General features: G+C 46.8%; 1 protein-coding gene across 1 annotated transcript; it reads right to left on the reverse strand.

Moving 5' to 3' along the window:
* Nucleotides 1–919: 919 nt before the first annotated feature.
* si:dkey-229b18.3 lies at nucleotides 920–11896 on the reverse strand. The gene is made up of 7 exons (XM_021307264.2): nucleotides 10585–11896; nucleotides 8862–8935; nucleotides 8492–8720; nucleotides 4517–6387; nucleotides 3884–4111; nucleotides 1968–2113; nucleotides 920–1867 (listed from the first exon to the last, which is right to left on the reverse strand). Exons 1-6 carry the CDS (start codon nucleotides 10838–10840, stop codon nucleotides 2009–2011), a joined length of 2763 nt encoding a protein of 920 aa, XP_021162939.2. The 5' UTR covers nucleotides 10841–11896; the 3' UTR covers nucleotides 920–1867; nucleotides 1968–2008.
* Nucleotides 11897–13407: the final 1511 nt, after the last annotated feature.

Consider the following 13407-nt stretch of genomic DNA (forward strand, 5'->3'; position numbering starts at 1 on the left):
TCCATGGCTTTGCAGCAATCCCTCATACTGAATAAGCATGAAGCGACAGTGGAAAGAAAAACTCCCCATTAACAGGAAGGAAAAACCTCCAGCAGAACTGGGCTCAGTATGAACGGCCATCTGCCTCAACCGACTGGGGTTAGAGAAGACAGAGCAGAGACACAACAAGAGAGACAAAAAAAGCACAGAAGCACACATTGATCCAGTAATTCATCACTCCAGAGAACGCACCTCCACTGCTCTATCCAATGGTGGCATGCTTCACACCACTGCAGTTTTTATTGCACGTGGTAATGCATGGTGTGGCTGCAGCTGCTCAGCCACGAAAACCCATTCTTGTCTGCAGCATCTGACTCTGAAAGTTGGCCACTTTACAGACTTTACGTGTCAGGATGGCCGAGCGGTCTAAGGCGACAGACTCAAGGTGAAAACCTTCCTGAGATGTGGGTATTCTGGTCTCTGAATGGATACGTGGCGTCAAATCCCACTTCTGATAATCTATTTAGGGCGTGGTGGCCTAGTGGTTCAACTCCCCAGTGGCAGCCCACTGCTCCACAAGGGGATGGGGTTAAATGCAGAGAACAAATTTCATTGGAATGTAAGTAGCAATGACAATAAAGATTATTATTATTATGACTTTACATGGCCTACAACTATGGCCTGAAATGCCATTGTTCCCAATTGCTTCCACTTTGTTATAACACCTCTGGAGCATCTGATCGCCAGTATTCAGAGAATACTTTTAGCGATACAGTCCACTTCAGAAGCAGCGAGCAGGGTGGTGTTGAACTTCTACTTAAGCAGAGATTGTGAAAACATTTAATGCTCCAACCTTCAACTTCACCACGGACATCTTGTTCTACGAAAAACACACAACAAATCTGACAACAACAAGAAACGAAATAGCCAAAAGCCAAAGTGAGAATATTAAAGGCAAAATTTATTTAATCTTTCAACAGATAACAGGAGGCTGATTTGTTTCTAAAAATCAATTTGCGATACATAAAACATCTCTGTATGTGCACATTGCATTTACTCAGTAGGAGGGGAAAATTTTTAAGTAGAGCAAGATGGCCGGGTCTTGCTTCAAAGAGGCGATTAATAAAATATCTGTCATCTGTTGTGACGAGGTCATCTTGAATAAAGTTAGAAATTCACATTTAAAAAAAGAAAAAAAAAAAAAAGGAGACTTTTCCCTTTTTAAAGCCTGCAGCCTTAGAAAAGACAGAAGACTACAAAACGGCCTGAAAACACACATGCAGCGGCGTCTTCGCGCACCGCACCAGATCGATGCCAGGAAATCAAGTCATTGATACGTTAGCACACGACAGGACAAAGATCGAGCGGACCCGTACACCCCCCCCCCCACCAGCACTTCTCAAAAACTTCAAGTATTCCCCGCTTCAGACTCCAAACCTTCGGTTTCATCACCCTCTTAGGTTTCACGACATAAGCTCGGACATAAGTGCACTCCAACATTCATCTATACATAGAAAAATAAAGGTAACAAGAAGTAGCGGTACTAGTTATAACAATCACTTTACATTTCTTTTTTTAATTATTATTATTATTCTTTTTATACAACTGTGATGTGGAATCACTTTACACCGTGGCATCACACCCCCACCCCACTGCCCCCTGAGAGTAATGTTCAAGTTTCTGCAGCTACCAAAGAAGCGAACAGGAACGGCAACCTTGGTTTGGTTATTTAAATAAATCTTAGTAATCGTTGATAACAGCAGTGACGTCTTTCTGCGGACCGTTGTGCTCGAGTGTTGACTGGACTCGCTACGTACAAGCTTCGCGTCCATCGTGTGCCTCTGGCTTCAGCCTGAGCGCGGCCGGCGCGACACAGATGGCTTTTATCCTGGAAGCAAAAAAAAACAACAAAAAAACGACTTCTGTTAGATGACGGCGAGAGGAGGAGGAGGAGGAAGGGAAACGCGGAGAGGAGCCGTCTCACCAACCTTAGTGTGCCAGTGGTTGAAGCGGCCGTCTCCGGGCGGCCTCACGAGCCGGCAGCGATGCAGCTCCGGCATTTGTACAACTTGGGGTCGTGGGTGCGGATGTGATTCCGAACATTCCTCAGTCTGAAGAAAGTCTTGCTGCAGAGCTGCGGAGCAGACAGGAGTAGATTTAAGAAAAAAGAAAGCCATCAAGTCGTGGCTTTAATAATAATAAGTTGTGCTTCAGCTGGGAGCTGCTATGGCAATGTTGTAGAATAAACAGCACATTTGAGGACTAACATCCTATTATAAATATCCATGTAATTCTTCGTTTAATAATTACTAAATTAACACTATGTTGGCAATAACACAGCACTGCAACGTGAAAAAGAATCAGATCCAGGAACCATTTGTTGATTTGGAAAACTTTTAGGAACTTTCAAGCTGCTAAAAGAGGCAAAGATGATGCATTCTCTGCTTTGCAGCAAATACTCTCTGATTTCTATCCTGTTTCAGACAGTTTATGAGGCGACGTGATCAAATCCCAGAACCCTCCACCGTAGTTCACCGACAGCTGCAGGTGCTTTTCCATACGTACTCATCTCGTTCTCTACCGTTTTAAAAACCCTAATCATAATCTGAGGTGCCAAAAAAAACAAAAGTCCCGGTAGAGTTCAGCAAACGTATGTTCACATGTATGATGGTAGTGGATGTAATAACTTGATGATCCAAGATGCTACTTTTCCTGCAGTTCTCCAACGGTGAGCTTTGTGGACCTTTGACCTCTTACCCTCTGCAGTGCGCAGTTAAAAGACAAAAGTCCTCATCCAGCCTCGTTTGTCACAGTTGTTTTCATTTCTGCTCTGAATGTAGATATGGATAAGCATCCAGACATGTCTCTTGTTTTTCCCATTTTGAACAGTAGCTGAAGGGAAATTGCTCTCTGCTTATCGCGTCATATTTTAAACCCAGAGACACAGGAAGTTGGGGATTATATTTTAAAAGCACTAAAATCCTCTGAACCACAAGTTAAATCTAATCTGGTTCGTTGTGAAAGGAAGTGTCATGGCTGCCTGTCGCTCGTTTATCTGGGATCAGTGCAACATTTTAACAACCAGGAAACTAATACTTTATTTCATCTGAAACAATAAAAAAAAAAACAACTTTGGATGTTTTCCTCACTCAAAAATTCTAACGAGAAACAATTTTCCCTCATTTTGTCTTAAATCACATTAATAGTGAAGATAATGAATCCATTTCTATTCAGACGTTCATATATAATAAAGTTAAAGTTATATTCTCCATAATTATATCGTATAAAAGTAGAAGCTTATTATTTTCCCTTTGGAGATGCTCTCATCGATAAGCTAAGTCCCATTTCTATTTATTTCCAGCTCAGTCTGATCATCTTTTAAAATTCTCAATCAACATGTTTTATTTGAGAACATAAGAGTGGTGTGTTATCTATGTTTGAGACTTTATCCATATATGTTAACGTTTTCTATGCTGTGGTATGAAATAAACCTGCCAAAAAACAAGATTTTATATAAACTGTATTAGGTTTTAGTTAAGCTGACGTGTTTCAGCTTCTTATTTTTACCCGTTTAACTCAGCAGTAGCACCAAAACCCAGAACAAATCCAATCCATGAAAGTTACAGCAAGTTAAACGTGTTTCCTGCTCTTTGTTTCTAAAACTACCGCTGCATCTGTGCGGGTGTCAGCTTCACGCTGCTACTGCTGCTCGTTTTTAAAAACTACAAAAACACCTCCTTCCTTTCTCTGAAGCGGAGAAACGACTTCTAGACCAGACGAAGGAGCTGAAAGCGAGGTAACCAGGTCTCTATTCTGTCTCTTCGCGGTCTGTAACTGGGCGCCGGGATCGGCAGCGCTCCTGGAACTGGGTCCCTGGTGGTCCGGGCTAACGTGTGCTTCTTACCGGACAGGGCCAGTGCTTTCCATCGATGTGCCTCAGCTGGTGCATGATCAGAGCGTCGCAGTCCTTGTAGGCGGCTGGACACTGCAGGCAGGCGTGGGACGCCTTTGGGACCTTGGGCGCTTGACTCCGGGGGCCTCGGAGCTGCCGCAGGCGGGCTCGGTGCGCGGCGTCCAGCACGCCGCAGCTCCTGCTGCCGCTGCTGCTCAGAGCCAGGACCTTATTTGGTTTCTACATACAGAGAAAACGGTAAAAAAAAAAAAAAACAACAACAATTATTGAATGTTTTTTACAAATTCAGTGTTTTTCTTGACTTCCAACCATATCTGGACCGGTCCTAAACGTCTTACAGCTGCTAGACTCTCACATTTACTCCTCATGGGTACGGATGACTTCAGAGACTTTCAAGAACAACACCTGATTGCAGGAGTTTGAATTTTGTGCAGATTTTCTCTAATCAAACTAACGCAGACGGTCTCTAACGTCCATAAAGCCGCGCTGTAGGACATTTAGGATATCTGACCTCCTGGCAAAACTGAAAGCACCGTCTTAAAGTTGCATCCAAGCCCCATGAGGAGTGTAGGCAACTGTCCGACCACCGTGATTAAAAGGAATTCAACCGACCACTCCTCTTACCTTTGGCATCTTCCTCGACGTTTGTGAGCCGGCACATGTGTCCAGATGTGTTCTGGTGTCTCTGGCCTTCATCCTGTGCCTCTGACCCGGTCCCGGCGCCACCCTCCCCTCCTGCTGCTCCCTCTTCACCACCCGCAGGCCGGGCGGGCCCCGGGCTCTCAGGGTCCTCTGGGGGGAACCCTCCGCCTCGAACGCCGGCGGGACCTGGGACACGGAGCGCGTCACGCAGATGGCGACGCTCTCCTCCTCCTTCTTCAGGCCGGCCACGGACGCCCCCGCCGGCCGGCAGAAGCTGAACAGGAAGCCCGAGTCCAGCAGCTTGATGGGGGGCTTGCTCTGCCGCTTGCCCAGGTCCGGGGAGGGAGGGTCGGGGAACGGTCCGACCACCGGCACTGGTTCTGCTGGTTCTTCTTTAATAGCTTTGTAGAGAGGGTGGCTGTAAAGGGAGGGCGGCGCTGAATGCTCCGGAAGCCCGTTGGGTTCAGGCTCCTTGGCCTCCTCTCTGGACTTGCCCGCCTCCTTGGTGGAGGCGCGCCTGAGCTTGGCCTTGGCGCCGGGCCGGCTGCTGTTGTACCGCAGCGTCCTCACGGCGTCTGCGGGGACCTTCTTCCTGTTCTGTGTCCTGGGGGAGGGCAGGGGGCTCGGGGGCGAGCGGCCGCCCCGTTCGCGCGGCAGCAGCCTCAGACCTGAGATGGCGAACTCGGCCACTTCCGCCTTGATCTGAATCCCGTTCCTCGCGAAGGTTTTCTTGCCGCTGTACCGCAGAGGCTGCTGGGTAACGTCGCCCATCCTCACCGACCGCCTGAGCTCCCTCCCTCCGAACGCCGGCCTGGAGGTGCGCGGGAAGAGGTCGGGTAACGCCCCTTTGCTCCTCATGCTGCGGTCGGTGGGGGGAACCAGCCGCCGGACCCGCTTCTGCCTCTTGGCGGGGATCTGCTGGGCGAGGGCCGACCCGAACGCCTTGGACTTGGCCGACTTTTTGAGCAGCCGAGTGTTGACGGGGTCGCAGAGAGGGAGCGACAGCTTCATGTCTGGGTAGGGCGGCCCGGGGGAGGAGCACCGCGGTTTCCGCCGCTTGGTCAGCGAGTAGTTGTTGGCCTTCAACTTCCGGAGGCGCTTCTTCTGCCTCCAGCCGATCAGATCTTCGGGCCTGGGCAGCAGGGCGGTCCTCTGCAGCCCCAGCACGTTCATCAGCTTGTACTTCTCCTGCGCTCTGGCGTAATCCTCCTCGTCCACGCCGAGCTCCTCCGCTTCCTGCTTGACCCGCACCGGGCTGCAGGCCGCCCCCTGCCGCGACCTGGAGCCGCACGGCAGCTGGGCGGCGGCGTGAGCCCTGCGGCTCTTCTGAGGCGTCTCTGGCCGCGACAGGAACCGCTGGACCTCTTTGGCGGCTCCCGGCGAGGAGCGGAGGAGTCGGGTGCTGGGCGCCGACGCGGGCGAGTAGCTCTGTGAGCGGGGGGCGACCATGACGTGGCGAGGGGAGCTGACCTTCTTGGAGGGAGACTTGAAGTCCATGAGCTTCATTCTGTGCGAGGGACTCAGCGGGAGGCCGTTCTGAGCTTGGGGCGTCTGCGCTCGCCGCGAGCTGCGCTTAGGGCTGCCGGCCAGAGACTCGTCGGACGTCTCTAGAGTTAGGCTAAAGCCGTCGCTCGTGTCCTCCGTCTTTAACGGGTGGCGCCGAGCGAAGGCCTTGCCAGGCGGATGGAGCGGCTGCTCCTGCTCCTTGAGGAGGGCGGCGCAGGCCTCCACCGCCGGCCACATGCCCAGGTGCCGCGCCATGGCGCAGACTTCCGGCAGGTCCTCCTGATGGACGCACAGGGTGGACGAGTAGGAGAAGTCCAGCAGAGACAGAAGACTCCCCTCGCTGAAACCTGTGGGGACGAGAGGAGCCGTTAGTGGAGCACGGCAGCTTTGGGGCTCCGCTACGTAAAAAAAAAAAAACATGAGAGACGCTCGTAGACGAAACGAAAGCTTCCGCTGAGCTGCATCCCAGGATGACGGCTCTCCAGGTCAACGGCAGACCGAGAGACGGCGCAGCTCAGAAGACGACACCCCGGGTTCTCCTGCATTGGTTTTATTATTCAACCCTCAACCGAAGCCACTGAACTAATTCAGGAGTTTCTCTTCTTGTTTTTCCTCGCCTCGGGTTCCGGTTCAGAAACGATTTGACGCAGTTTTCATTTTAATCTGTTCCCGTTTCCTGTCGTTACTCAAATACGTTAAAGTGTCTTTCGACGCTAGTCATCATTTGCTGTGTTTTTGGTTAAAACCACACATTTCCATAACCTGACTCTAGCCAGATTGATATCGGATGTGAGTAAAGCTCCGCCTAGCTCCACTCACATCCATAGACATCTCCCATAGTAAGTGATTTCTCCAACCAATTTTATTGTCCAGCCAATCAGGACGCAGGGCTGGAGTTTCATAATGTGACGTAGTGGAGAAGCGACCGTGACGTGAGACAGACAGCAATGGCGGCTCGCATCGAGGAAGCAAGCGTTAACATTGATGCTGCTATTTCTTCCGTGTTGTCCAATCTACCTAATATTGTTTCATTAAAACAACATCAGAGAACGCCTCTGAAGGCTTTTGTTGGTGGAAACCATGTTTTCGCCCTTCTCCCGACCGGATTTGGCAAGTTTTGTTTTCCGGGGCGCGCCCCTGGCGGAGCGGTTAGCGCAAACCATGTTAGGAGGCCTTTAGTCCTCAACGCGGTCGTCCCGGGATCGACTCCGACCCGCGGCGCTTTGCCGCCTGTCTTCCCCCCTCTTCCTGTCAGCTCACTGTCAATAAAACGCGTGCCACTAGAGCCGCAAACACATTAAAACAAGTTTTTAAAAAAAGTTTTTTTTTTTTCCTGCGTCGCTCTCATCAGCATCACGGGTTAGCGTCGGTGTGAGTGGTTGATAAATAATACTGAAACTGATAAATAATAGCACGTCGATAAAGATGACAGACAAGTGGCTTATCCAATCATATGCAAGGATTTTTGATAAGGCCCAGCCTTCAGAAACGCCATTCCTATGGATCTGTCCCAGATGGATGAGTGGAGCTAGGCGGAGCGAAATACATCTGGCTAGAGTCAGGTTAACATTTCCATACATTTGATCCAGTTGTTCTGGTGCTGCGGGGTGAATCTCCACCACAGTCAGAAACCATTTAACAACAAGGGTTGTTTCCCAGCATCGCTCGGCGTTTAGCTGCGTCCGTCCTCAACTCTGGCCGGTTTCTCTGCTGAAGGAAGCGTCCCCACAGCATGATGCTGCCACCACCGTGTACCACCATCCCAATGGATCTAGGGAGGCAGGACCATGGAGAGACATCTGGCCTGGGCCTTTATCGTAACGTTTTATTGTGAAAAATTTCTCTTGATACAAATTTGGATTTATCTTGATGATAAATTCCAACTCGTATTATGAGGATTGTTATTTTTGCTGTTTGATGCTTATTGAGAGCGTCAACAAATGTAACACTATATTTAGATTAGTTAAAATAAGCACACTTCTTTATGTAACCAGTGTCCTGGTTAAACATTTAGAATTTTGTTTTAATTTGTTATCTTTTTAAATGTTTTTAAAAAGGACAATATTTAAGCTTACTGTGAGGTAATTAACATGCAGTCACAGCCACACAGTAACCTACAAGAAGCTGTAAATAGTCTTATCATTATAACAACATATCCAGAGTATTTTGTGATAATAAACATCAATAAACGTCCATATTGCCGCCCCTAAGGGACACAGTCCTGTACAGGATAAAACAACATCAATTAAACATCAGGACGGGCATCCAGCACCATTTGTATTTAAAGTTTTTCTTTCATTTTTGTGAGCAGCATTCATTAAACATAAAAACAAACCAGCATTCCAGTGCAAATGTTATATTTCTATTCTTCTGAGATAAACCAGAGGATTTATTATTAATCGTTGCGTCGCAGCGCTCCAACTCATGGATCTTGACATTTCAGTGTCCTACCAGAGAGATCGATGTCTGCCTTCTTGCTCGAGTCCATCTCAGCCAGAACTTCATGGAAGTGATCGCTGACGGCCGCCAGGACGGCTCGGTGGGCGGCGAAGGATCCCCCGGTCGTTCGCAGGGTGATGTCACAGAACTGCCCCGCCTCCCTCTGACTCCTCAGCTTGCTCAGCAGGTCGGCGCCGTGCGACGGCACCGTCTTAGAGACACATCTCCTCCCATCAAACGCCTGGGAGGCAGAGAAATAAGAGAGAGAAAGCGTCGTCGTGTGAGAGGCTGTCGGAGAGGGAGGCGAGAGAAACTGGCGAGAAAAGGTGCGAAGCGTTAAAGACGACACTTAAAATAAATGGAAAATAGCTGAAAATCTTACCGCTGATGTTTTACTGTGCAGACTCTTACATTGTGGACAGTGCAGGACAAAGTCTCTGATCTGAAAGTACATCCCTGTGGGGGGACAACACAAACAAACACGTCAGCATAAAGGGAAAAAAGACAAACCGTTTAAAGACGTTTAAAAAAGGCGCAAACGTCCAGAAACAAGCACAAAGTTCTCTTTTTACACCAACTCCAGCTATGAAATAAAGGAAAATGAAGAGATTATGAAACAAACAGGATACAATAGCAGATCTGTAAAACAAAAATAAAGGCCCCAAATGACCAACTTATTCGGTCAAAACAAGGAGGAAAAAAAAAAAAACTTGTGGGGGGAAAGAGTTTTTCACAATTTGTCATGTTACAACCACAAATTTCTATGTTTTGTTTACATTTTACAGGACAGACACACAGACCAGTCTATAAGTATAGTGGAAAGGAAAGGATCAGAGGTTATATTTGTCTTATACAGCCACAAATCAGGAAGGCCTGTTGTGAACTGAATTAATTTACGCCGATAAACAAAGTCCAACACGGCGAGCTGCGTTCACAAGTCACAGGTCCGTGTGTGCGATTCAACCACAGCTGCTCTGTGGAGGCTTCAGACGCTGGTTAGAAAACATAAAAAACAATTACGGTGCTACTACAAACTAAGGCTGCCCAATATCAGGAGAATATGGGTTTGTGACAATATTCCTGAATATTGTGACGACGACATAAATTATGAGGAACCAACTTCTTCCTCTCTACAATATCCCCAAATCACTCTTTATGAGTGGTGTGGCAAATAGTGCAATATCTTCCCAAATAATGCAATATTGTTCACGCTGATGTTCCAATTTGATGTATTTTGCAGGTAACATGTCTCGGTAGGTGGACATGCCCAGATATAGTGATCCACATACTGTTGACAGGCTGGGTGAGAAGAGAGGTAGTCAAAAAAACAAAACTCTGGAGGAGCTGCAAAGATCTGCAGCTCGGGTGGAGAAGTCTGTCTGCAGGACGACTATTAGTCGTCCACTTCACAGATCTGGCCAGGAAAAGCACCATCCTGAGACCAGAACATGGAGGTAGCGCCGTCATGCTGCGGGGGGAAGCCTGCCTCTAGAACCGGCTCATAGTTGACGGGTAGATGAAGGGCAAAACTACGGAGACTGGGATTACTTTTCAGCAGGAAAAGCCTTAAACCTCCAACCAGAGCTGCAACGCAAAGGTTTAGATTAATGTTCATGTGGAAAAGCCCAGACCAAAGCCGACTTGATACATTTGTATCACCTGCGTTCCAACACAAGTGTTTGAACCCTTTGTCAAAAGAGAATGGGCGGAAAGTTTAGGCCATCGATGTGCAAATGTGGTCGACACTTTCCAGATTTGCAGCCATCATCTGCAGTGATGGGACCGGCGTGGTCCCATCACCACAACAGAAGAGAGTAAATGACAAAAAAAAAAAAAACAATAGCACCATAACATTCTACACAGATCAACCCAGCCTTAATATTTCAGAAAAAAACATGTTGTCCAGAGTCATTTAAAGCCACATGTGGCCCTTAGCTGGCTTCATTGGTGTAAAAGGAGGCAAAGGTTGGCGACATCTAGATGAAACAATAACACTCTCGTTTGATTTGAGGAGGAGAAACAAGAAAAAAAAGTGTCAATGATCAGCTGAGGGATGACATCAGACAAGGAGGACCATCCCCGCGGCGCTGCTCAGGTGTACGTACCCTCCCACCAGTAGTTCTCCGCCACGCATTTGTAGGTCTCCTCCAGGGAGAGGTGGCGCTGGCCGGGGCGCCGCCTGTGGAAGGCGGAGATGGCCTCCTGCCTCCGGTCCTCGCTCAACACCTCCCGGTAGTTGATGAAGCCCTTCTCAAACTTCCTGCGGTACAGCAGCCCGTCGATCACCTCGAAGTTAGGGGCGCCGCGTCCCGCCGCCTCCATCCCGTTCTTGGACGCGCGAGGAGCCCAGTCCCCGTCCATTGTTGTTTTTCTTTTCTTCTTTTTTATTTTATTTTTTCTTAAATAAAACAAAGTCCTGTTCCGTTTTAGATCCACAGCTCTATCAGGTCCGGTGATCCCAAAACTTTCCTCCACCGCCCCGACTGACCCCAGACAAAGTCCGCGTGGGTGTGATGACAGAGACCCCCCTGACACAGCAAACAGATCAATCCGTCTTGATCTAATAAAACCCGGAGTCAATCAGCGGCAGCTAAAAGAACAGTCTCTCATCGTTTTTTGCTTAAATAAATAAATAAAAAAAACCCACGCGTGTTTCAGCTCAGATAACGAAGATGTCTCCCTGGATGGTCCTGCCCGGGCTCTCTAGCTGTCAACCGGAGCATCACTTCCCACTATCCAAACAGTTTGTGGCCAACACACCGTTTCTGTCAGTAGTTACACTTCCACTTTCTTTCTCTCCCTTATTTTCCTGTAAACGAATTAAAAACGAAAAGAAAAAAAAAGAAGAAGAAGAAGAAAAAAACGTACAAACTTGCGTCCCCGGAGAGGATTTCAATAAATAACAGTTACGTCGTGGTCTCGCGCCAACTACACCGAGGCAAGTGATGCAAAGTCCCCGCAACGACGTAAACTAAGCAGGCTTCCCCCGCCTGGCTCCCACCGACAGCCCGTCTTCCACGCACTCCAAGGGTCGGGAGTGGCCTCTGGGGCTGGATGACGGCAGGCAGCCTCACCTCCCGGCGTTAACTTGTGATATCTTCTCGCCAACTCGACTCGGAAGCAACATGATGACGCAGCTATCAGCTAAAGCATCGCCACTTGAAACGACCTAAAAGCGAGGTGGACCCCCCCTCCCTCTCTCTCTCTCTCGCTCCGTCTCGCCGCGAAAGGCTCCGAAATTACACCGTTTTCCGCCTTTTGCCCTCAAAAGCCGACTAACAAGCTCCGGCTAGGTCCCCGACATGGTAAAGCTCGCTCCTGTAGCCGCGAAGGCGCTCTGGTGGGCAAATAATCCAATTTTTCTAACTCGTAACCTTCTGTTTGTTGCTAATCAGCAGACTATCCGAGCCAACTGCTCCCCGCCTTCACACAAAGACCATTAGTAGAAGCTTTAAAGAGACTCCACCACGCGAGTTCTGATTGGCTTAGAGGGCTGCCAATCAATTCAGCGCTCAGCAAGGTAGGTTGTGCAGTCACGATGCCAATTTACAAGTATTTGTTTCACTTGCTGTGTTAAGTCAGGTTAAAGATGATATTCAAGACAAGATACTGCTTATATTAAAAACATACAGCATGCCGAGTGTCTAATGTTTAAAAATTAAATTTATTTACCGGCAGTTTATTTAACTAAGACGCATACTGTTGAATTAACATTAAAATGTTATGTAAGTCTGAAAAATGTAACCGAACGTTAATTTTATTGGTAGCATCTCTTTATACTCTCAAAGGAAACCAGGACTCTTTAATTTTAAAGTCTCATCTAAAGCAGATAACGTGAAAATTTAAAATCATAAATCGTAATACATACAACGCCTTCCCAATAAACAACATTTATTGTATTTTATTTTGATATCATGTGATGGACCAACAAAATGTAGCACACAAATTTGAAGTGGAAGAAAAACAATACACATTTTTTCTATTATCATTATTATTATTATTATTGTTTTTACAAATAATCTGGACAGTATGGCATACATTGATATACTGTCCCCTTAAATCAACAAATAATTGTTATTGCATTAGTTAAAAATATTAAGTTTCCCAAATAAAAGCCTCATATTGTTTATAACAGAATTTATAAGCATCTTAATGAACAATCTTTTCATCATAGTTTGTCAGATTATGACAGGATCTCCCCTGTCATAATCTGAAGAATTGTGGAGTTAGCCTAGGGTTATATTAGGGATGGCTTTATGCAAATTGTAAATACATATGCTCCACTAAGGAGACGTTGGGTAAAGTGGGAGAAAATCCATGGTCCTCCCCAAAGTGGGAAGATATGAGTCATCAACATAAGTTAATCAAGGTTGGGCCAAGGCAAGGAAAACAGGTTTCACCAATGACTGACCTGTTATCAGACAACAAAGGGATACATGTATTCTTCCCCTCAAGAAAGCCAAAATCAGATTATTGTTTCCTCTAAAAACGTTTTAATATCAGTTTTGGTAAGTAAAAGCTCTCAGGTTCGTTCTACCCTCCAATATTTTAAATGATTCTGTTCTTGTTTCTGACAGATTGGAGGTATTAAAATAGTTTAATGAGCAATTTATATCACCAGGTTCAGCCTTTTAGTTTTTTATCCATCGCAAAGGTTTAAAAGGATTTTAATGTAGAAATATTTCTGGTCCTAATTAAACTTATCTATACTTTTTGAAATTGACAGATGGTTTTGTATTTATTTTCTTTTAGCTGCTTTTTGAAACTTGTAAAAAAAAAAAAAAAGCTGAGGCTAAAGTTTGGTTTATTACATTTGCAATACTTTTTTTTTCTTTCAATGTAAAAAAGCAGCATGTGACTGCGGCATTTTTAACTTAATTTGATTACGCAGATATTTTATAAATGAATGCTCCTGCTCTTCATATGGT

Source organism: Fundulus heteroclitus, chromosome 7 (assembly GCF_011125445.2).
Source record: "Fundulus heteroclitus isolate FHET01 chromosome 7, MU-UCD_Fhet_4.1, whole genome shotgun sequence".
Classification (NCBI taxonomy): domain Eukaryota; kingdom Metazoa; phylum Chordata; class Actinopteri; order Cyprinodontiformes; family Fundulidae; genus Fundulus; species Fundulus heteroclitus.